This window comes from Pygocentrus nattereri, chromosome 8 (genome assembly GCF_015220715.1).
Source record: "Pygocentrus nattereri isolate fPygNat1 chromosome 8, fPygNat1.pri, whole genome shotgun sequence".
NCBI lineage: Eukaryota > Metazoa > Chordata > Actinopteri > Characiformes > Serrasalmidae > Pygocentrus > Pygocentrus nattereri.
Window position 1 is genome coordinate 4,721,212 of NC_051218.1, and position 24,973 is coordinate 4,746,184.

The 24,973-nt window shown below is 43.1% G+C and overlaps 1 protein-coding gene and 1 long non-coding RNA gene across 2 annotated transcripts; both read left to right on the forward strand.

The window, feature by feature from the left end:
- Positions 1–389: 389 nt before the first annotated feature.
- On the forward strand, positions 390–3,166 carry LOC119263806. The gene is made up of 3 exons (XR_005130535.1): positions 390–707; positions 1,086–1,191; positions 2,982–3,166. It is a non-coding gene; the product is annotated as an uncharacterized LOC119263806 (long non-coding RNA).
- Positions 3,167–6,705: 3,539 nt separating this feature from the next.
- On the forward strand, positions 6,706–7,861 carry LOC119263803 (C-C motif chemokine 14-like). The gene is made up of 3 exons (XM_037540298.1): positions 6,706–6,870; positions 7,408–7,525; positions 7,640–7,861. The coding sequence occupies exons 1-3, from the start codon at positions 6,795–6,797 to the stop codon at positions 7,695–7,697; spliced, it is 252 nt and encodes an 83-aa protein (XP_037396195.1). The 5' UTR covers positions 6,706–6,794; the 3' UTR covers positions 7,698–7,861.
- Positions 7,862–24,973: the final 17,112 nt, after the last annotated feature.

Genomic DNA, 24,973 nt, shown 5'->3' on the forward strand with positions numbered 1-24,973 from the left:
ATTAGGAGGCTTGTCCCAATACTTTTGTCTATAGCATATACCCCCCCCCCCCCCCCCCCGAAAATGTATATATTTATATGCAGCTGATCACACACACACACACACACACACACACACACACACACACACACACACACACACACACACACACACACAAAAAATGCCCCGAAACAGGAGAAGACTTCCTCTTTCCAGCAGGATCCATTGTTCAGCAAACTTTCGCAGCTCCAGCACTCGAGCGCTCCAACCAGCAAGTCTGCTCCACCCACAGACTCTTAAATACAGCCCGTGGTTCCACCTCCCTATGGAACAGGGTGGTGGGGTTTCCAGACCCTCCATACACAAACTGAGGCAGCCACGTGTTGGGGCAGCAACCGAGGCCTCATTTGTCTTCATTCACATGATTCTCTGAAAATACAGCCTTGATGCAGAGCTTCGTTTGGATTTTGTCTACATCCAAAATCTGCCTCAGAACCTCTGGATCAAACGCAGCAAGTTGGCCTTGTAGACAGAAAGTCTCACACCAAGTATTTTGAGCAGAACTTTTGGAACTGAATATACAAAAACCTTAATACTGCCTTCTAAAGCTTGTGTTTTCCTTAAAGACCCCCCTTGACACATCACCTCCTTAATAGACAGAGCGATGGAGATGTGCTGTGGGTGTTTGGTGCTGGTCTTGCTGATGACCGTCTCCTCAGATGCTCAGTGTGAGTAAACATTAACATGTTTTGTAGCTTTTAAAACAGATACTGTGTTACAGTCTTGAGGAAAAGTTTGCGTACTCTGGTCAAATGACGTGCTAGTAAAAAGTGAACTGCTGTGACAGGACATTTAATAAACGTAAATAAAGAGGTTTGTTCTCTGCAGAGGATGAGAACTTTTCACTTAGGACATGAATATTTGGCTGGGGGTCTTAAAAGCTTCTGTATGTTATATGTAAAAATAAATAAATAAATAAACTACCAATAATTCTATCAAAAAAATTACTTCTACCAGTCCTGCTAGTAACCAGATCATTATCTCCAGATTATTATTGTTGTGATCAATACTATTATTATAATTAATGTAAGACCTGTTTGTTTTAGGTTCCATGGTTTGACCTTAATACCAAAGCTGTGAACTTAGCCAGAAGCCCCCTTCGTCCTTCTGAGAGTCCAGCCAGCTGGGGAAACTCAAATGACCAGAGACTAGGTCTGTACTCAGAAGGCTTTCCCCATTTATTAATCAGAATAGCAGAGATTACACACACACACACACACACACACACACACACACACAAGCCTTGCATGATCATGCGACAAGACAACAGAGAGGGGATTGGATGAAATAGTTATAGGTGGACAAGAACCCCCAAGGACATTTGACATCCAGATACACAGAGCCTAAACAGATAAGTGTTAGGAAATTGCTGATTGGATAACGTCAGAGTTAAAATGAGCTGAGGCCTCTGTGTGACACTGGCCCTAAGGCCTAGTCATGAACCCAGGATTGTGCATTGATCAGTATGCACCGACATTAGGATCTAGCAATTAATAGCAGTAGTAAAGTTAGTTGTATTGGATTTTGATTGTTTATATACAGAGTCATTTAACCCTGAACAGGCCATGTTTAACATGTGCTTTGTGTTCAGGTGTAGCTGTAGTGGAGCTGATGAAGGAATATTGGCTTTTAGAGTTATTAAAAACTTGTTACGGGACAGCGGGGAGGTGGACCCGACTGCAGAACTGAAAAACCAGTGAAGAGAACCAAATAAATTCACTACAGCAATGGAGTGCATGTTTGGAAGGCTGTGATTGAGGTGACCTGGAGCCAAGCCGAACCACCGCGTACTGACTGGCAGTTACCCATGTGCCAATGGCTAAGGCACCCCAAAGAAATGAAAATGGAGATGGAGGGAATGACAAATGGGGGAGAAATAAATAAATAAAATCCTGAAACCAGCGTTCTCAAACAAAGGCTGAACTAGAAAGATGAAGTAAGAGACTGAAAACAAAAACACACCTCCCCCATTAAAAAGAAGGGAAGGTGGACTTCCCAGTAGCTGCCTCTAGCCTGCTTTTCTTTAGTTTTGGGCCACTTTCTTTTCTCAGCCCACTCTTTTCTTTTCTTTTCTTTTCTTTTCTTTTCTTTTCTTTTCTTTTCTTTTCTTACACTAAGTACCATACCAGTCACCCCTCTACAAAGGTGTGACAAATGCCTCTGTTTGCCACAGCCTTAAGTAGAGGAGTCTGCAGGTGTGTCAAGTTGGGCCTAATCAGCCCGGGGGCTTCTGGGAATTGGAGTTCCCTGAAGTTATGACCCCGTGTTGCCGTCGTCCTCTGCTGGCAGCTGGCGGTGCAGGCTGGACACCCTGCCGTCATCGCCCTCTGCTGGCCACAGGCGAGGCCAGCTGAACCCTTATAAAACTAAGAATGTTTGGTTCTCCTCATCATCAGTTCGAACCACTAGCCATCCTGTTCTGTGCTGTTTTGACTTTGTCTGTTTTAAAATTTCACCAAAAAATATCATAAAAGTTCAAAAGTGCCCAAAGTCAGCCTATATGTGAGTATCTAACTTTAGAGGATATTTATATATGCGGGTTACTGTTTTACTGTGTTATTGAACATCAGCAGATGAGACTCTAATGACTGTAAGAAGAATGAGGTCAGTTCTAACCCTGTGCAGCAGCAGCTCACTGTGTTCAGGGTTGGGAGGGATACTTTAAACACGTACACCAGCACAGATTACTGACCAGCTCTTAATAATCTGGAATACGACATCATCTGTGACCTCATCAGATGGATCGCTGTATTAAACTGGATCTCTCAGTAATTTAAGTCATTTTGTCACAACAACTGCCGCTGTTTTCAAATTATGTTAAAATAAACAAAGATACAAAGATTTTGTTCTGAGAGAAAAATTAAAAAAGAAATAAAAAATGTTTGATTATGTCAGATAAACACATTTGTTTCCATTTTAAAGTTGATTTGCATTTTTTCCAGATTAAAACGCAGAGGGGCCGTTTCTGCGAGGAGGAAATAATCCTGCAGTAAATCTAGACTCCAGATCTGCAGCTTCAACACAGCCCAGACGCAGCAAACAGAGCAGCTAAAAGCTTTTAACAAACCTCTAATCATCGCATGATTTATTGATCAGCACTTTGCTTTTTCAGTATTATTATTTCAGTATTCAGTCTATCCTCTATGCAATATACACTATACAGTATATCGCTACTGTTGGAACAAAACCTCGTATCTCCAAAGTGGGAACTTTACAGGAGAAGGAAAAAACCTACTTTACTTTGAATGCTGGTCAATGGAACCAGACATATTTCTAAGCAATTTTAGGCAGTTTCTTTTGGTCCATTCATCATGAAAGTTTGACACAACATAAAGGACAAAATACATTTTCAAATTATGTAAAAAACTAGAAAACGACAAAAATTGAGATACAAGGTTTTGTTCCGACAGCAAAAATATGCTGATCTTGCTTCTTTTTCTGTATTATTAATGCTCATTTTTATGCTACTGTATGAATTCAAATAAAATAAAGCATTGCAAACATTTTAAACGAATCATTTAAACGGTCATAGCGTTACATGGATATTATATAAGAGAGTAGCGTCTTTTGCTCAAATGAATTTTTATTCAAAGTGTCTCGATCACAAGCCCAGGACAGACTCCTTGGTGTCAGTGATGTCACTCTCAGATCAGTGGGAGTGGGGTTGTATACTCCATGACACCCCAGTACAGTCCTAAGCCTGTCCTAATAACTGATTGGATAACAGAAGTCTCTGAAGTAGCATTTAGAGAGCGAACCATGTTTTGACAGTTAGAATTGCTTACATAAATAAAAAGGCCTTTCCTGTTATCCCCAAAAAGCAGAACTGATACAAGTCATGACTCTGACTGCAAAGTATTCCACACCAAAACTCTCATCCTTTGGTGAACCACAATTTATTGAGTGGTAGTTCATTTTATCATTTAATGACCAAGAAGCACCAACGTTGACAGAAAGGCCTAAAACTTTGGGAGCGTAAAACTTTGGGAGAGTCTGTTCAACATAAATGATGAACTAACCTAACTTTGTGTAAATAGAGCACAATATAGAAATATGTCCACATATGCAGTCGTGACCAGGGGTGCAACTACATACTTTCTGAGGTGGATGCAAACATATTATCGGCGCCCCCCCCCCCCAAAACCCCGCCCCTTAACTTAAAGTGACTGAAAAAAGTTAAAATTAAAATCAAATATTTAAGCAGGCAAGCTAAAATAAGGAACTTTATAAACAGAATACAAATTAAATGGTAAGAGCAAAAAACAAGCAATGAGGATTTAATTAAGAAGAAATAAAATAATTCAGAATAAACTGATAAGTGGACAGGCTAAAATGTAATGCAATAAAATAGAGATTAATAATTAGAATAATAAAATATAAGCACAAAGAAAGAGGGTTAAAACACCAAGTTTATATAAAAAAGTAAATTATGGAAATAAAATAAACAGTAAAACAAGACAGAATAAATAAAAGGAAGAAATAAATGAAATAAAATAAATAAAAAGGTAAAACAGAAAATTTAATAAATGAAAGGACAAAATAAATAAAAATGTAAAGGAAAACTCAACTAAAGCAGTTACAGGCTGAATGTGTCTGAATGTGGCTAGAAACTAAGAGTTTAAGATGATTTAGTGCCACCAGCGAGCTGAGCTTTAGACCAGGCCGCCACGGTTAGCATATTAGCTAGAGTGTTGACTAGCTAGGTTAGCTAGCTAAACAGGCTACTATAAAGAGCTGTGGCTTGACTAATGTCACTCGTTTTGAAGTTAAACCGAGAAAATAACCAGTTCAGGGTTAATCAGGTCGTAGATGGAGAACCAAGTTTAGCTTTAACGTTAGCTTGCTGCCTCACTGCTATCATTCATCTGGCTGGCTGGGTAATATGGCTAGCCTTAGCTAGCACAGTAACATACATCTTAAACTGAACAGGCGACCTCTTCTGATTGTGTGAATCTATTCCCGGTGAAGTTCGGGATCTTTGGGGAAACTATGGAAGGTTTGACCTCTATTAGATTCGTTTATTTTTGAATAAGTGCATTTGGGAACGCAGCAGTGAGGCAGCTTTGCTAGAACCCAGTGGTCCAGCGCTACTTTCGTACCCTACAGTCTCGTTTGGGTAGACAAAGGTGACGTAGGTGAATAAAGCGTATAAACTGACCAACCTGCTGTCTTTCAACCACTTTGAGAAGCTTTTCTTCATCCCTACAACATCTTTTTCTCTCTCCCTCTTCCGTTCCCAATGGGGCGCGTTCTCAAGCGCCTGTGTTTGGGAGCAAATGACAGGAGGGTGGGGACGGAGTGGATGGGCGCCTGATTAGTGCTGTGCTGTTTTTTGATGTGTATTATCAGACTTGAACAAACAGCTCTTACAGAAAATACAGACTAGAAATAATTTTCCGGCATCATTTTGGCGCCCCTGTAGTGCAGCGCCCATATGCACCGCATACCCCCTTTTTTGCGCCACTGGTCGGGACTGTAGAAATTCAGAAAAAAGCCGCGTCAAACACCATTTCATTTTATAGTAAATTAGTTTGGGCTGGTTTTTGTTTATGAACAGACGCCTACAGATCAACACAGTAAAGGAGCTCATCTGTGATCCTGAGTTTAAAGCCAGTTTTTATTCAACTTAAACTTGGAACTAAGTTGTAAATAAATCTGAAACTGAAACTTTGCTTGTGTGTAAAAAGTGATTTCAGAGCCACTCGGTTCTCCCTGATGGAAACTGTTTACCTTCAGTGTTTTGTGCTTTGTGTTAAAGTAAAGACACCCAAGGTAAAATCTTCCTCCAGTAAAAGTAGAAGTTCCTCCCTTTAGACCTCCACTTGAGTAAAAGTACTAAAGTATTTACCTTCAAATGTACTTAAGTATAAAGTAAAAGTACTAAAAGAGTAATTCTGGCTCTGATGTCCTGTTATCATTTTTATAACCAGACTGGCTTCATGAACTCATTTCAGGTGAAAGTCCTCCAGCGTCTCTCTTGGTAAACCAGTCTTTTAATAGAACGTCATTAATTAGTGACGCTGACGTCTATTAAAATGATCAGAAGCACAAAACACTGAAGGTGTTCACAGAAACACAAGTACAAAGCACTGCAATAAAATAGACTTACCACAAATACAAATACAGAACTAAGAATACATGCAATGCAGGATGAAACACACTATGACGTATTGGCAGATATGAGCTTAGCAGTCACTGAGGTAGCAACCAAAGCAACAGTACACTGCAAATGAATCGATTCAGCATTTCTGTTGTCTTCCTGTTTAGCGATGTTATAAGCTACTGAAGGCCGACTGTAAAGTTTTAGAATGGTTAGTTTTTCTTTCTCTCTCTGGGTAAAGTTAGTGGTTTAAAGAAAGCTCTTAAGGCCCATGCTTGGAATTAGTTTTGATGGGGTTCATTAGCTGAATAATATGGTTTAATTTCCTGACTTTAGAGAACAATGCATTAATCAATTCATTTTTTTTTAGAAGAATAGACTGGTTCTCCGATTTCTAGTAACTGATCACTGCATTTCACACATCAGATGACTTGTCATGGGTCATCTTCACACTACTGTTTCAACTCTGCTCTAAGAGGAAGTGGGTGAATGGGGCGGAGGATGGACAGGCAGTGGCGGCAGGGGGGTGGGGGCAGAGCAGAGCCACCTACCCTTAAATACACATCTAGATTTAAAGCGAATTTAATAAGTGTGTGAGCATCACCAGATCAAACTCGAGATACCCCCAGAGAGAGGAGAGGAACTTGCGGAGAAGATGGAGATGAAGATGCGCTGTGTGTGCTTGGTCCTGGGGCTGGTCCTGCTGATGACCGTCTCCTCAGACAGTGAACGTGAGTTTACAACATTAAGACACTTTCTTCTTCTTACAGGCAGACGCAGGAACAGAACCTGATATGTATTGGAATAACAGTAACTATTCTACTGATCATTATCAATAGTAACAAGTACAAAATCATCTACAGGCCGAGTCCAGACTCACAGGACGCAGATTTATTTTATTTTATTTTATTTTTTATGCTGTCACAAGCCTCCGCCGTGCGGGGCTGAAGGTGGCGTTTGTTGTGGATTTTCTCAGCATACACAATTTGAGATGACCCCAGAGATAAAAGTGGATAATAAAATTAAAAATAATAAATAATACCTGTCCTGTGACTTTTGACTCACTGTATTATTATTTGGTTGTAGTCGTGATTGAGTTGTATTCACTTCAATAAGTATTATTAGTAATCAGAGTGTGCAGACAATGTGGGTCATTTCACCCTGAATAGTTTCTATTTGACAGGACCTTCAGGTTCTGCTGAGTTGATGAAAGCAGGTTTCATTTCAGTAACTAAAAACAAACTCAGTTTTCTGACCTTCCTTCTCAGCTCATGGTGATGGCCATCCTGATGAGTGCTGTTTCACCTTCAGCGATATTAAAATTCCCCCCAAACGAATCATAAAAGTGGAAAAAACAAGTTCTGACTGCCCACAGCCAGGCTACATGTGAGTACCTACCTTCAGAAGAAGTTCGGCAGATAAGATTGTCTTGACTTTAAACTAAATGAGGTCAGTTCTAAATCACTATAGCTGCGACTGACTGTTATCTGTGTTTTTCAGTGTTACTACGGTCAAGAACAAGTTCTGCAAGCATGACATAAAGGAATTGACCATTTGAAGACTATATTCCAGCACTGCAGCTTCTATGTAACCCAAATGCAACATCTAAAGTGCATGAAAAGTTGATTTGCTCCTATATTCACCATATTGTGAATTATACTATCGATGCTTTTTACTGCTGTGGATCCAAATAACAGAATAAAATGATGCAAGTGAACCGTTTCCATCGTCTCATTATTACGAGTAAGACAGCAGCGCTGCAGCCGCTGATTACGGTGAGCACACACATCAGCAGAACCACAGAAGCCATGTGTAGATCTGAGATAAGGATGATGCACAATGTTGTGTGTAGCATAACCGTTTCATCTTTAATAGTAATAATGTACAGTTAGGTAGACAGAACAGACAATAATAACGAAGAAAAATCAACACAGTGAAATGGTTTTGGGCTGTAGTGTTACGAAGAAGGTGAGAGGTTCATGAATTGTTAAAGTTCTGGATATAGTTAGGGGAAAGTTTGGAAGTGGCTAAAGAGAGGTTTGGGAATGTTTGGGGAAAGGAGAGGTCTTGGGTCTGGGAATGTTTAAAAAACAGTTTTGGTTAGACCAGTGTTTCCCAACCAGGGAAGGGTTTTTGCTCCAACCAAGCTTGCAACACTTAGGGATGAAGGAAAATGTGGCCTGTCTGAGGACCAGGTTGAGAAACACTGGAATAGAGAAGAGTTAGGGAAATGCTACAGTACGGTTAGGGAATGTTTAGGGAGAGGTTTGGAAATGGTAGAGGAAGAAGTTTAGATAAGAATTAGTGATAAGCTGACTCGAGTCCTGTGTTACTGATAGCTTCTTCACAGCTTACGAGTTCAGAGCAGAAACTGTGTGAGCATCAGGAGAATCAGAAGAACGAGTGTTTGAACTCGCATCGCGGACGAGTGTGTGTGTTTTCAGGTATGACACTTTTACTTACGAAGGTCACAGATGTGTAGAAAACCATGCTGATGATTTATTTTCTCAAACGCAGGTGAAGAGCTGAGGTTAGTGGTTTTGTATGTGTTGCTCAGTGTGTTCTCTCTGGCCTGTTATAGTCTAGCCTTAGATCCTATTAGTGAGCCTCATAGAAACAAAAGGAGCTTAATTGTCCACATGTAGGACATGGCGAGTTACTAAAGTGCAGCATTCCTGTATTTGGACATTGAGCTTTCAAAGAGCAGGATGGACTTCAGCTCCTTATACTGATTTAAAGGCAGTCACACAGACTGATCCAGGATCAGATCCTCTGCAAACTTGTATGCAGCTTTTATCGATAACAGTAACACTGCTGCGCTCGATACACTCGTACCACACTACGGCCGTGTAGGGTGTGTATAGCAACACATGGGCTACTGTCAGTAACTGCACTGAAAAACTGCTGCACTGCATTTATTTGATTTAAATGTTTGAATCAAGTAAATTTAAGAAGTCACATTTTTTAGTGCAGATACTTACAAAATATGGTGTTTCTGATAAAACGGCCAATGTCTGTACAAGGTAGGTTGTAGGTCATAACTGGCACCTTTCACATGAGAAGAACCTGGAGAAGAAGCCCTGCCCACAGCAGTGAGGGTCATGGGGGAGTAGGGGGAGATCAATTTCATCACTCCACAAACAAAGGAAAAAAAAAAAAACCCAAAAACAAAACTGCCCTTTCGGTTGGTGGCGTTCTGCAACTGAAATAGGGCAAATTGAGCCGTCACATAAGTATCTACATTACTGTCAACACAACCATCCACATCAGTCATCATTTATCATTGAGTACATTTTGACACTCAGGCCACCGGCTTATTAACACTGTATTATAGGGACAATATTATCTGAATACATATGATCCAGCAAGGGTTTATTACAGTGTAGTCAGACCAGCTGGAGCTGTACAGAAACGTGTTACATGGAGCGGATCTCAGATGTTATCTATGACCCCATTAAAGTGAAACACTCACATAGTAAATAAAATGGCTATATTTGTGTTAAATCCCCTTAAAGTCCCCTGGTTCCTATCACCACTGACTCATTTACCACTGTAAAGAAAGCCTGAATTGGCAGGTTCCTCTATAACAAAACCAGTCGGAAACACTGTTTACACCTCAGTGATTTACATATGTAGAAAATGTTAGAAAAATCTGTGGAATACCCTTTTGACTACTTTTGGCGTAGGTGGCCACATCCGCCCCTGCTCTTTATTTCAGCATCCCCTCATGGAAGAATGAGTGACATAACCATAACCAAATGAGTGTGAATGAAAAACAGCAGTGGCGTTTGAAAGCAAACCTGTTCTGACCTCAGCAGACACAAATCGATGATGATGATGCCCATTTCCATTAGTTATCAGAGGAACATTATTATCCTCTTCATCATTAACATCTAACAGACATGCGCTGGGACAGGAGTGCAGTAGCAGCCACTGTCCACAAGAGGGCAAACTGGTCACCTGAGTGGAGTGGACAATGTGCTTGTATGTAAAATGTAGTTACATATAAGCGTCTAACACATGAAAGAAGCTGTTTTAGAAAGGTTTCAGTGAAACATGAGTGCAAATGGTGAGTGTAAAGCTGTGTGTGTCTAACCTAGGGGTCATAAGGTTAAGGACTAGGCTTCTAAAATGCTTACATATGAGCACCAACACCAAAACCACCACTTTTACAGCATTTAGCAGACGCTCTTATCCAGGGACACTTACAAGAAGTGATTTGTCTAGCTAGAGAAGGTACAATACATGACAATCAGCACTTAAATCAGCACTGAATTAAGAGACGGTCTTCAGTCTGCGTTTGAAGACAGTGAGAGACTCTGCTGTCCGGACAGCCAGTGGGAGTTCGTTCCCCCACCTGGGCTCCAGCACAGAGAACATTGTCAACGCTTGTCTTCCATGCACCTTGAAGGATGGCGGGTCAAGTCGAGCTGTACTCAAAGCTTGTGGTACAGTTCGAGATTTCACCATTGCCATCAAGCAGGAAGGGACTGGTCTATTTTTGGCTGTGTAGGCCAGCATTAGGGTTTTAAATCTGATTCATGCAGCTACAGGAAGCCAGTGAAGGGAGCGCAGCAGTGGGGTGACGTGGCTGAACTTGGGGAGGTTGAACACGAGCCGTGCTGCCGCAATCTGGATGAGTTGCAGAGGCTTGATGGCCTGGCATGGGAAGACCACCCAAGAGCAAGTTGCAGTAGTCAAGCCTTGAGATGACCAGAGACTGCAGTAGCACCTGGGCGGCCTCTCGCGTAAGAAAGGGGTCGGATCCTACGGATGTTGTACAGGAGGAACCTGCATGACCGAGTCAGGTTCGCGATGTGAGTCTGGATGGCCAGTTATCGCTCCTGAGTCACAATAAAACTTCTTGCCTCTGCAGATGGAACAATTAGAGAGTTCTTGAATGAGATGGCAAGATCATGATGAGGACCTGTAGTTGCAGGGATGAGCTGTATTGGCCCACATATGGGCCATATTTACAGCCAACCATGGAGCACTTTATTAGGAACACTAAACTAATACTGAGCTGGGCCTCCTTTTGCTCTTAGGGAACTCTTGGTTCCCATCACCACCACTGTAAAGAGTCTCTACAAATAAACTATTTCACACCAAACCACTCTGTTTACATGCCAGACACTGAATTATGCAGAAAAGTTGAAACTTTTGTGGAATTATCCTTTAGGTTCACTTATTATCTCTCTTTTAAAAGATCCATTTATGGACCTGTAATGGATCTTTACACTCTATTCTGTAACAGACCAGTAGCTAGTTTAAGGATTTAAGACTGGGAGGTAGGGGTGTTCCTTCTTTTACTCCTAGTGAGACTCTGGAGACTTCTGCATCAGCTGAAGCTGTTTGTCTTTTTTGGGAGTCCAGTTAGGAAACCATTACGGTGATCAATCCTGCTAGAAAAAAAGGCCTGGGTGAGTTTCTCAAGCTCTCCAGCTTCAGTCAGAAAGTCTCTGATCTCATTAATGTTTTTATGGTGATACACTGCTGATTTAGTAAATGCTTTGACAACTGATAACTCCGATCAGAGCCCCTCAGTGCATCAAGATTATGTACTAGTTCTTTAGAAAGCTGAATAAGCCTCTCATTGACCGAAATCTGATATGCTCATTTCAATTTGACCATAGACCATAGACTTCTTGATCTTACAGAAAAAGAAGTCGATTAGTGAGCCAACATGGGACCTAATACTAGTGAGTGGTTGGTTAGTGTAGTGGGTAACACCTACCTTCTACACTGTAGACTGGGGTTTAATCCCCACTTGGGTCAGCAGCCGCCACTGTACCAATAAGAGTCCTTGGGCAAGACTCCCAACACCACCTTCGCCTACCTGTGTAAAATGATCAAACTAAGTCTGCCAAATGTCATAATTACAAATAGTTTTTTACGCAATGCCAGGACCACGAACCTCTCTAGTGCAGATATGATGTCAGATAGCTAACCAGGAGCTTACAGGAGCATGAGTGAGGAACCAGCCTTGTGACCGGAAGGTTGCCGGTTTGATCCCCAGAGCCAACAGCACATGACTGAGGTGTCCTTGAGCAAGACCCCCAACTCCTCCCGGGCTCTGCGGATTGAGCTGCCCACCACTCCGGGCAAGTGTGCTCACTGCCCTCTAGTGTGTGTGTGTGCTTACTTGAGTGTATGTGGTGTTTCACTTCATGGATGGGTTAAACGTGGAGGTGAAAATTTCCCTGTTGTGGGACTAATAAGGGTCTCTTAATCTAATCAATCAGAAGTGAAGTTTAAGTCTAGTCATGATGAAACGTGTCCAGTGAGAGGAGCTGCAGCTCTCTAATCCAGTCAAAATGCTTTGACTGTGATACACTAACTAATTTTTTCTGTAGTTCAGTCTGCTTTGACTTGTGAACACTGTCCTTGTATTCACCAAACAGCTAAACCAGACTGGCATAAATTGTGGCTCTCAGTTGACTTCTATTGAACCCTGTGTGGTCCAAATCAAATGAGAACATAAGAGCACATTTTTCTTAGTGCATATCAGAGCTGTGCTGACCACATAATCTGCCTGTTTTAACATTTCACTCTGTACAGACACTCATTGTTCATAATGACAGATCAGTACATACAATAGTAAATAAACGCTTTGGATTTCTGCACATGGATCTCAGTATGCTTTTGACCAAGAATCATGATTTATGATGAACGTAGACATTAAGCGTGTCTGTTATTCTGTTTTCATGGTGTCATTTCTGTGGGGAGTTCTGTGTGTTCTCCCCATGTTTCCTTCAGGTTCTCTGGTTTCCTCCCACAGTCCAAAGACATGCAGTCAGGTCAACTGGACCTGCTAAACTGCCCCTTGGTGTGAATGTGTACGTCAGTCTGTCTACCCTGTGATGGACTGGAGACCTATCCAGGGTATATCCTGCCTTCTGCCCAATGACAGCTGGGATAGGCTCCAGCACCACACGGCGACCCAGGAGGATAAGCGGTTTAGATGACGCGTGTGTTTTCATGGTGATGAAAGCCCATCTGTGTAATCTGATGCACTTTAGCTGCAGTTTGAGGCTGAACACAGTAGATTTTTGCTCTTATTCTTTAGTTTTTATCTTCTTTCTGAGGCCGAGTCATCTTCTCCCAGTGGACGGATGGACAAACACCTGTGGATGTTTTCAGATCTAAAGCAGCTTGATTTTCTCCTCTCTCTTAAAGAGGAAAGCTTTAAGTGCGGCATATCTGACGGGGGGCAGTTTCGGGGTCGACCAGCTTTTCCAGGTGATTGTTAGGAGTCACATTGTCTCTGTAGACTCTGTAGACTCATATTTTTTGAACTGCAGTTTTTACAGAAACACAATCCAAATACTAGTTTAAAAAGCATTTTGCGTAATTTTCTACAAATGTTTTCAAATATGCATCTAATTTCATTTGAAAGATTCTTATTTAGCAGTGAGTTTAATTTAGTGAAACCTACCGAGCGGTGTTATTCTGATTGCCCATGTTCCGTGTTTTTGACCCCTGCTTTGTTTATCCCGTTTCTGACCTGTTGCTTCATCCTTTTTGTACTTGTGCCTCTCCTGACTGACCTGTGTTTGAATCCTTTGGCCTGTTTAACGATGACGACTTTTGCTCTGCCCTTTTGATTCTGGTTTGCTGTTAGTTATTAAACCGCCATTGTCCTTACACCCACAAGTGTCTCATTTCTGTCAACTCGTCACAGGTTTTCAGCCACTGTCTGGTGTTTAGTGCACTGAGCTTATCAGATACATCAGAGCTGCTATCAATGATCTTCATACTAGAGCTTCTGCTCTGCGCTCTGAAAGGAAGACGTGGTGAACGGAAGAGGCCGTAGGGGGGCAGAGCCTTAAATAAAGGACAGAAAATTACATGAATTTTTATAACAGAGACTCGAGATAAGGGCATAATTCAGAGCTTCAGACGCCTGCAGAGAAGATGGAGATGAGCTGTGTGTGTTTGGTGCTGGTCCTGCTGATGACCGTATCATTGGATGCTTGCAGTGAGTTGGACATTTTTCTGTTTTTAAAAATTGATACCATGCCATCATGCGTCATAACATATCGCTGCTGTCAGAAGGAAACCTCGTATGTCCATTTTTGTCATTTTTCAGTTTGACAGGTTTTAAAGTTGCCTGTTGCTCTTTATGTTGAGTGTGAGTTTCACAAAGAATGGCCCAAAATGACCTTGGAAAAAAAGTCTGGTTCCTTTGACTTACATTAGAGGAGAAGGCAAAAACCTACTTTTCTTTTAAAATGATCATTTGAGAGAAGAGGTTTTCTTCTGACTACAGCAATATGTTTATATGTGTGTGTGATCATATGTATAATTGTTTTTTCATATAAATACTAATTGTTTATTAAAACGTGCTGAAGTGTATTTTCTTTAGAAAAACTAGAACATGAGCAACACATGTTCGACACGAGAGTTCAAAAATCTGCATATATCTGTAGAATATACTACAAATAATAAAAATATCCAATTACTCGTATTAACTAAGAATAACTAATTATTTATTTTGATCTATTAATAGCCTATTATGACTATTGTCATCATTATTAGCCGTTAGTTTGTAGTAGGTTGTAAAATGTGTTGTAGCTGATGTTTGGGCACCATCATCTGAACAGTCTGTATTTATCATGTGCTTTGTGTTCAGGTGCGGCCGTAGTGGAGCCGATGAAGGTGCGTTGGTTTTTCAGTAATGAACATGAACTAAACATATTCTCTTCTCTTCCGCAGCCTTTAGCCCTTGCCCTGATCAGTGCTGTTTCGACTTTAAATATCTTCAAATTACAGAAGAATACATCATAAAAATTTTAAAAACACATCCTCTCTAGCGAGAGCCCGGCTACATGTGAGTATCTAACTTTAAAAAGATGTATATGAATTGATTATTATATCTATATGATTATTAGAAATAAATTGTAACTGAATATCAGTAGATGAGACTATTGACCAATTTTAAATTTTAAATATGTTATAAAATGTTATTGTGTCGCTCCTGGTAGGGTCTCCCATGGTAAACTGGTCCTAGGTGACAGGTCAGACAAAGTGTGATCCATAATAACCCCTATGAAAAGACAAAAACAGGACTTGTGTACCCTGCCCAGAACTGGGTTACTGGGGCCCCACCATGGAGCCAGGCCTGGGGGAGGGGCTCACCAGCGAGCGTCTGGTGGTCAGGCATTTACTCATGGTGCCCGGCTGGGTTACATGAGTCCCCCCTCCCATCGACCCACCACCAATGGGAGGGGCAGTAGTAGAGGTTCGGTGATTTGTGGATGGGGCAGTGTCCAAAGGCGTGGGCCTTGGCATTCTGATCCTTGGTTGCTGAAACTGGCTTTTGGAACTTGGAACGTTACCTCACTGGTGGGGGAAGGAGCCTGAGTTGGTGCACGAGGTTGAGAGATACCGGCTAGATATAGGGGGCAGTCGTGGGCTGGAGGTTAGGGATCCAGCCTCATGACCGGAAGGTCGCCGGTTCGATCCCCAGAGCCGACAGCACATGACTGAGGTGTCCTTGAGCAAGATGCCTAACCCCCAACTGCTCCCCGGGCGCTGCGGATTGGGCTGCCCACTGCTCCGGGTGTGCTCACTGCCCCCTAGTGTGTGTGCTCACTAATGTGTATGTGGTGTTTCACTTCATGGATGGGTTAAATGCAGAGTTGAAATTTCCCCATTGTGGGACTAATAAGGGTCTCTTATATAGTCAGGCTCACCTCAACACACAGCTTGAGAGGGGCTGGACTTTATTCTTTTCTGGAGTTGCCCATGGTGAGAGGCAGTGGGCAGGTGTGGGCTCTCTCATAGCCCCCTCGACTCGGTGCCTGTATGTTGGGGTTTTCTCCGGTGGACGAGAGGGTAGCTTCCCTACGCCTTCGGGTTGGGGAACGGGTCCTGACTGCTGTCTGTGCTTATGCACCGAACAGCAGTTCAGAGTACCCAGCCTTCCTAGAGTCCTTGGGAAGGGTGCTTGGAAGTGCTTCTCCTGGAGAGTTGTCGTACTGGGGGACTAACGCTCACGTGTGCAATGACAGTGAGACCTGGAGGGGTGTGATTGGGAGAAATGGCCTCTCTGATCTGAACCCGAGTGGTGTTCAGTTTTTGGACTTCTGTGCAAACCACAGTTTGTCCATTACGAACACCATGTTTGAACACAAGGATGTCCATAAGTGCACATGGCACCAGGACACCCTAGGCTGCAGTTCAACGATTGACTTTGTAGTCGTGTCATCGGACTTGCGGCCATGTGTTTTGGACACTCGGGTAAAGAGAGGAGCGGAGCGGTCAACTGATCACCACCCAGTGGTGAGTTGGATCAGGTGGTGGGGGAAGATGCCGGTCAGACCAGGCAAGCCCAAACGTATAGTGAGGGTTTGCTGGGAAAGTCTGGCAGAAGAACCTGTCTTGATCTTCAACTCACACCTCCGTCAGAACTTTGACCAGATATCGGGGGAGGTGAGGGACATTGACTGAGAATGGGCCATGTTCCGTTCCTCCATAGTTGAAGCAGCTGAATGTAGCTGTGGCCGTAAGGTAGGTGGTGCCTGTCGGGGCGGTAATCCTCAATCCCGGTGGTGGACACCCCAGGTGAGAGATGCCGTCAAGCTGAAGGAGTCCTACCGGGCATGGTTGGCCTGTGGGACACCAGAGGCAGCTGGCAGGTATCGACAGGCCAAGCATTCTGCGGCTTCAGTCATTGCCAAGGCAAAAACCTGTGTATGGAAGGAGTTTGGTGAGGCCTTGGAAAGTGACCAAGTCGGCTCCAAAAAAATTCTGGCAAACCGTCAGGCGACTCAGAAGGGGAAAGCAGTGTTCCACTAGCACTGTATATAGTGATTGTGTGCTGCTGACTATGACTGAAGACGTCATTGGGCAGTGGAAGAAATACTTTGAGGACCTTCTCAATCCCACCGACACGTTCTCCAGTGAGGAGGCAGAGTCTGGGGACATGGGAACAGGCCTGTCCATTACTGAGGCTGAAGTCACTAAGGTAGTTAGTGCGTGGACAGCAGGGGCGGTGTCACTGGATTGGCAGACTGGGGTGGTGGTGCCTCTTTTTAAAAAAAAGGGGACCGGAGGGAGTGTTCCAACTACAGGGGAATCACACTCCTCAGCCTCCCTGGTAAGGTGTATGCAGGGGGGAAGAGCAGTGGGGGTTCCGCCCTGATCGTGGAACACTGGACCAACTCTTCACCCTCTCCAGGATTCTGGAGAGTTCATGGGAGTTTGCCCAACCAGTCCACATGTGCTTTGTGGATCTGGAGAAGGCATTCGACTGTGTTCCCCAGGGTATTCTGTGGGAGGTGCTTCGGGAGTACGGGGTACATGGCTCTTTGGTCCGAGCCATTCAGGGCCTGTACAAACAAAGCTGGAGTTTGGTTCGCAGTAAGTCAGACTCGTTCCCAGTGAGAGTTGGACTCCGTCAGGGCTGCCCCGTCACCGATTCTATTCATAAATTTTATGGATAGAATTTCTAGACGCAGTCAGGGGATGGAGGGTGTCCGGTTTGGTGACCTCAGGGTCACATTGCTGCTGTTTGCAGATGATGTGGTCCTATTGGGGACATCAGGTCGTGAACTTCAGCTTTCGCTGGATCGGTTTGCAGCCGAGTGTGAAGCGGCCAGGATGAGAATCAGTACCTCTAAATCTGAGACCATGGTTCTCAGGCGGAAAAGGGTGGAGAGCCCTCTCTGGGTCGGGGATAGGCTCTTGCCTCAAGTGGAGGAGTTCAAGTATCTCGGGGTCTTGTTCACGAGTGATGGTACAAGGGAGCAGGAGATTGACAGGCGGATTGGTGCTGGGTCAGCAGTGATGCGGGCTCTTTACCCATCTGTTGTGGTAAAGAAAGAGCTGAGCCATAAGGCAAGGCTCTCGATTTACCGGTTGATCTACATTCCCACCCTCACCTATGGTCATGAGCTTTGGGTAACGGCCGAAAGGATAAGATCGCGAATATATGCGGCCGAAATGAGTTTCCTCCGCAGGGTGTCTGGACTCTCCCTTAGAGATAGGGTGAGAAGTTCGGTCATCCGGGAGGGACTCGGAGTAGAGCTGCTGCTTCTTCACGTCGAGAGGAGCCAGCTGAGGTGGTTCGGGCATCTGGTTAGGATGCCTCCTGGACGCCTCCCTTGGGAGGTGTCACAGGCAAGTCCACCTGGGAGGAGACCCCGGGGAAGACCCAGGACAGGCTGGCGTGACTATATTGCCCAGCTGGCCTGGGAGTGCCTCGGAATCCCCCTTGGAGAGCTAGTGGAAGTGGCTGGGGAAAGGGAGGTCTGGGCCTCATTGCTTAGGATCCTGCCCCCGTGACCTGAATCCCAGAGAAGCGGAAGATAATGGATGGATGGATGGGACAGAACATGCAGAATACAGAGTACAACACTAAAAAGTGTTTACAACAGGATCCAAACACCCAAGAAACCCAGCTCTACTCGTTTTAGGTCAGGATATGATTCTACAAGAACACTGTCTTGGCCTTTTATGACTGAAACTAGGGCACTGGGAGAGGAGAGGACAAAAGAATGACAAATAAAAGAATAAAGCTGCTCTTTTTTATAATGGGTTTGTAGAAGATGTACACAGTGCTCTTCCAATAAACCTTTTTCTGCAAACCGGCTCTCCTGCGCTCTTCCTTGGCAATAGAAAAGACCAACTTCAGTGCAGATTGCCTTGACAAGCATTTCTTAAATGCATAATGCATAATATTCACCAGTGCTCTGTTGACTTGGTAACTGGACTTCCAAACCTTCTCTAACATTATCAGCACAAAATCTATGCACCAGGAGCTTCATGGTATGGGTTTCCATGGCTTAGCAGCTGCATACAAGTCTTACATCACCAGAAGCAATGCAAAGAGTCAGATCAAGTGGAGTAAAAGCAGCCACCACTGGATTCTGGAGCAGTGGAAACATTCTGTTGAGTGATGATTCGCACTGTCAGTCTGAAGGACGAGTCTAGGAGAATGTTACCTGCTATACTTCACTGTGCCAACTGTAAAGTTTGGCGTAGGAGGAATGATATGGGGTTGTTTTTCAGGGCCAAGACCCCTTGGTTCCAGTGAAGGGAAATCTTAATGCTTCAGCAGACCAAGACATTCTGGACAATTGTGTGCTCCATCTTCATGGAGACAGTTTGGGGAAGAACCTTTCCTGTTCCAGCATGACTGAGCCCCAGTGCACAAAGCAGCTCCATAAAGTCATGGCTGGGTGAGTTTGGTGTGGAAGAACTTGACTGGCCCTCACAGAGCTCTGGTCTCAACCCCATCCAACACCTTTGGGATAAACTAGAACAGAGATTGTGAGCCAGGCCCTCTCATCCAATGTCAGTGTCTGACCTCACAAATGCTCCCCTGGATGAGACACAATCTTGTTGAAAGCCCCCCAGAAGAGTGGAAGCTGTTACAGCTTCTAAGGCGGACCAACTCCAACATCCACCTATGGATTTAGAATGGGAGGTCATGCTCATCTCCTGTAGGTGTAATGAGTAGGTGTCCCAGTACTTTCGTCCATACAGTGTTTGTGGGTTTGCGTTTTATTATATAGTAAAACATTTGTCTGTATTAAATCAGATTTTCTGCTGAATAATCAGCAGATGAGGAAAAAAGCTAAAATCAGCAGCTACTGTGCTATTCATGTCTTTCAAAGTTACAACATCTGAAGGCAAATTCTGCATGGAGGAAGATGTCCTGGCATCTCTTACACAGCAACAGAGCACTGAGCCACCTGGGTTTTTCAATGTCACCACACCTACAAGCGAGTTGAAGAAGACGGAAGACGTCCACCCCACAGGAGCAGAGCACTGTGGAAACTATGACCTTTAGGGTTCCAGCAGCTCAGTGATTTCTGCATGCTGTAGTTCATACAGAGCTTCTGTATGATTAGAGGAGTGAACAGCTCTGCACCCTCAACCCTCAGTGTGAATAGCATAGTCTCTAGCAAATTACCATGAGGCTCTTGATAGCGCTAGATCATATTCTTATAACCTGGTAGAAAAACTAAAAACAAGAGTATATTCATATTTAAACTCCTATGGAAAGCTGGACTAATAAATGATCAGGGCATTAAAGATTCTGGTGGCTAGAGCTGTGTCTGTTCTGGTTGGCTATTTTCAAGGTAAAGAGGGAGCAGTCACATGTCTGGAGTAGTGAAGTTCATTAATTGTGCTCCATTACCAGACAAAGCAAGCCCATAAAACAGACTGACAGGCCCAGGTCATACACGATGGGCGTGACCAACATGACTATGTAGGGATAAATAAAAAAAATGTTCTAAACATTCACAGCACAGGCACACAATTGTATAAGGGTATGTAAACATCATATAGCAGTAAACAATACACAGCAATAGATTCCTTGGGCTGGAGGTTAGGGAACCAGACCTGTGACCGGAAGGTTGCCGCTTCGATCCCCTTGGCTGACAGTCCATGACTGAAGTGCCCTTGAGAGACACCTAACCCCCAATTACTCCCCAGGTGCCGTGGATAGGGCTGCCCACCGCTCTGGCCAAGTGTGCATGCATGTGGGTGTTTCACTGCACAGATGGGTTGTGTTCCACAACCTTAATCTATCCTATCCTCTTAGAGCAATATGACCACCATTTCCCTCTTTCTGCATGTCCTAAAGATGGGCCTCTTTCCCTTTAGTCCATGTACAGGAAACTGAGGAAATTAACTGTTATATTCATAAGGAATGACTACGCCAGTGTAGTTTAGTCAATGAGCACCAGAGAAATGAGGCAAAAATAAATATGTATTGGAGCAATAGCTGCAAGATCCCAGAAAACAAATCTCCAAAGTTGTTACTAACCCAGTTGAAGATCTGAGGTCCTTCTGGAGCAGGGTTTGGAATAATTCCACAAGAGCAGGTGTAACGGAGTTGAAATTAAACAGTTGATAAAATATTGAGTTTCACCAAAATGACTCCATCTTTGTAAAAAGGGTTAAGAACAATTGTAAAAAGTTATTTATATTTTTATATAAAAAGGAAAAAAACCTTACAAATATTTTTAGGGAGCTATTCTTTTCTTGCTGTGACATCACTGCAGACCATGTCCCTCTGCTGCTGCCGTACCTCCATCAGACGAGTGAGAGCTCTGAGATGGACGGTGTGTAACTGCTGTGGTTCCTCATTGATATATAGTTTAATTCAGTTCATATAGAGAAAAAAAACTTTGAAACTTTGTTCTAACACATTATATGAGCATGTGGCAATCTTAGAGTGTAGTTTTGATTAGAAATGCTATTTTGTTGAATTATTGCTCAGACATGTGCTTCAGCTAGCTGAGCCTCGGTAGCTAGCTATATGGCCAGCTAAAATTCGCCCTCAGAAGCAAAGTTCCATTATAAAAACTTCTAATTCCTTCTTACTTTATATTCATATGTTCAGCTTGCGATGTCTGCAGCCGTCTAAGGCAAGAGAGGATTAATACACTGTAAAATCCGTTTCAGGTATGTGCTCCCCAGTCTGTTCCCTCCTGAAATGTGCAGTGCAATTCGCTGATGCTAGCTAAGCAGCGTTAGTTTTGTATTTGTTCTGCAGTAAGCTCACTTTGTTTTGCCATAAGAGGAAAAAGAAAACGCTTTTCTCTGTCATTTTGGGATTTGTATGATATGAACAAACTATACGATCACATGTATGCTATTGTAATGTGAAGAGTGCTCTTTTGGGAGGAAATGCTATGAGCTCCATCAGACGAGTGAGAGCTCTGAGATGGACGCTTGCGATGTCTGCAGCCGTCTAAGGCAAGAGAGGATTAATACACTGTAAAATCCGTTTCAGAATAAACAGAGTGGAAAGCGAGCCCTTGTGTCCGACTGGTTGATGACCGAACAGTGGTCGTTACACATGCACTGTATTTATCAATGTTTCAGTAATTATCTGGAGCATAGAAGGTAGCAGAAAGTATTGAGAATTTGACATACAACTCCCTTTTGGTCAGAAAGTCTAAGACCCTTCTATTTTCCAGCACCACGTCCTGTAGAGATCATCCTTCACTAAGCAGAGATCTTTACTAGTCTCATTAGCTAGTTCCTGTGTGGCATAAGCCAACTAATATTTGCTGTACGGCATCCACGACGTCACCTAATGGAAATATTCCATCCTCCAGGCTCCACTATACAGGACTGAGGGTCTTTTATAAAGTAACCATTCCATGTTTATCTGATCTGGTAATGCCAAGATCTCTCTTCACACAATGCAAAAGTTCCACGACATTGTAATGTGACCCATGGATCAGTATGGACTGTAGTAGAGGTCATGACTACAGCCATGTAACAAACCACGCAATGAATCAACTGGGAGTGATGGATAAGCCTTGTTCCCATAAACTCAGGCCATATTGAGTTTAACCAAGCATGAAGAAGGCAGCACAGAAAGGGGAATTCCATTATACCAGGTAGATTTATCTGGATGTTCATGGGTCAGTTACATTTTGATGAAGCAAGAAGTTGTAATCGTATGGTATCATCAACTTTCACAGGATATGATGCAGTGGCAGCTTCATATTCCAAATACGCAAACAGTGTTCTATGCCTTTTTGTAAACTTATGGTTTTACCCATTGTCATGGACACCTTTTCCGACCTAACATGGGTCCTGTCCTCTTGGGGTGTCGGAGCACTTGCCGCAAAGGGGAGGATAACCCCTGTGGAGGTTAACCCCTGTGACCTAAACATTGCAGAGCCTCCTCCTGGCCAGGGACAATAGGCCTTCCTTAGGCGGTTCTTTCCATGCATCCAACACCTGTTTGAGCGGCCGCAATGACTTCAGATAAAGTCCGGCAACATTGCAGTAGATTACCAGAAATAACATGCATGGCTGCAGCTTTCAAGTCAATAGTCCCAGGGAGTGACACTCGATGACCCATAATACTCTCAGTGACTGCTGATTATTCCTGTTGGTCAAAGCTCTGATATTACAAAGTATAACATGTAAAGCTTTCAGTCTGGTCTTCAAAAAGTTCTATTCATCCTTTCAACCTGACCAGATGCTCGAGGTCAATAGAGATGCCACTTTATCTCCAACAACCTTGCTACATCTGGTCAAATCTTCCCAGTAAAGTGACTTCTTTGATCACTCTCGATGACCTTTGGGACACCACACCTTAGGATAAAATCCCTCACCAAGCTTTTAGCAGTAAGCTAGTACCTTTAGTAGTGGTTTGTCTCTGAATCCATGTTGATGACTTACAAGTTGTCAAACCATAGTAATTAATCCAACTGCATTTCCTATAAAAGCCTGCTTGGTGGGGTTTGGTAGGGGAGCGAGACTGCAGGGCCTGAATTGGCCTTAAGGCAGTTGTCACCACCTTTATCTTGGCCCTTTGCTTTGTCTATGGCTCCCTCATGCTTGGAGACCACTATTGCCTTTAAAACCTAATACAAAGAACAACAGTGCTTAGCTGTGAAAGAACCTGCTGGATAAAATAAAGGTTGCATAAGATGTTTTCTAAATGTTGCAAGACTTTAATAGACATATCCTCATGGGTCCGGTTAGGAATATGTAGGCATGATCCAGCACACAAATGAGCTCATAACCCCTCATCCTCCACAGCCGACTATGGATGGGAGTCTCTGATGAACTTCAACTAGCTGCTTCCTTGGTTAACTTTGTCAAATCATTGTATTGTGATTTAATGACATGCATTTATTCTGAGTATGATAACGTAAGCATTAAAATTACTGAGAAAGAAAGTAAAGGCTTATAAAAATAAATTGGAGTTATTGTTGGACTCAAGCTCCTTCTGGAACAGCAAGCACAAGAGATTCTTCTATAAGTAAAACTGCCTTTACTTTCAGTTTTGTAAAAATAATGCATCTTAAAACCTCCGGTACAAAACACTACCTCCTGTTATTTTATATTGAAATCATTTTCTTGGAGACATTGCAACAGAAGATCTGGCTAACTAATCAATACTTAAGTGTGATGTGAAGTCAAAATCTATCCAGCTAAAGATTTAATAAAATTTAAATACTGAAACAGCTGGGTTTTTTGTAGCAACTGCCCAGAGACAGTTATTTACTGCATTGTCAGTACGTGAGAAAATTCTGCCCAAACTTCAGTGCCTTTGTTCATAACATTGTTGAAAAGTATTGTTTACTATGAAAATTTATTATTTGGTCTTTTGGAAAATCAAAGCTCAAACATTTATGGTCTTTGGAAGAGATTGAATATTGTATTGGTCCAGTCCTCTAAAACAAACAGCTATAAAAACTGTTGAAGCATGTGTGCACTTCAAGACTTATGTACACTATATGTACATACAGTACACCTACAGGAGCTTTGACATCCCATTCATTAATATGGAGTTGGTCCCCCTTTGCAGCTGTAACAGCTTCCACTCTTCTGGGAAGCTTTCTACAAGATTTCGGAGAGAGTCTGTAGGAATTTGTCCATTCATCCAGAAGATATGGATGTTGGGCAAGAGGGCCTGGCTCAGAATTTCCATCCCAAAGGTGCTGTATAGGGTTGAGGTCAGGGCTGAGGTGAGGGCCAGTCAAGTTCTCACCCTGCTGAGCCTTTACGGAGCCTCTTTGGGCAATGGCTCATTTGTGCTGGAACAGTAAATGTTCTTCCCCAACTGTTCCCACAAAGATGGAAGTGAACAATTGTTCAGAATGTCTTGGTCTGCTGAAGCATTAAGATTTCTACACCAACCCCTGAAAAACAACCCCAGCCCCCTGCTCCTATGTTAGCAATAGGTGTAGCTAAAACACTGGAACTCAATTAGGAGGCTTGTCCCAATACTTTTGTCTATAGCATATACCCCCCCCCGAAAATGTATATATTTATATGCAGCTGATCACACACACACCCACACACACACACACACACACACAAAAAATGCCCCGAAACAGGAGA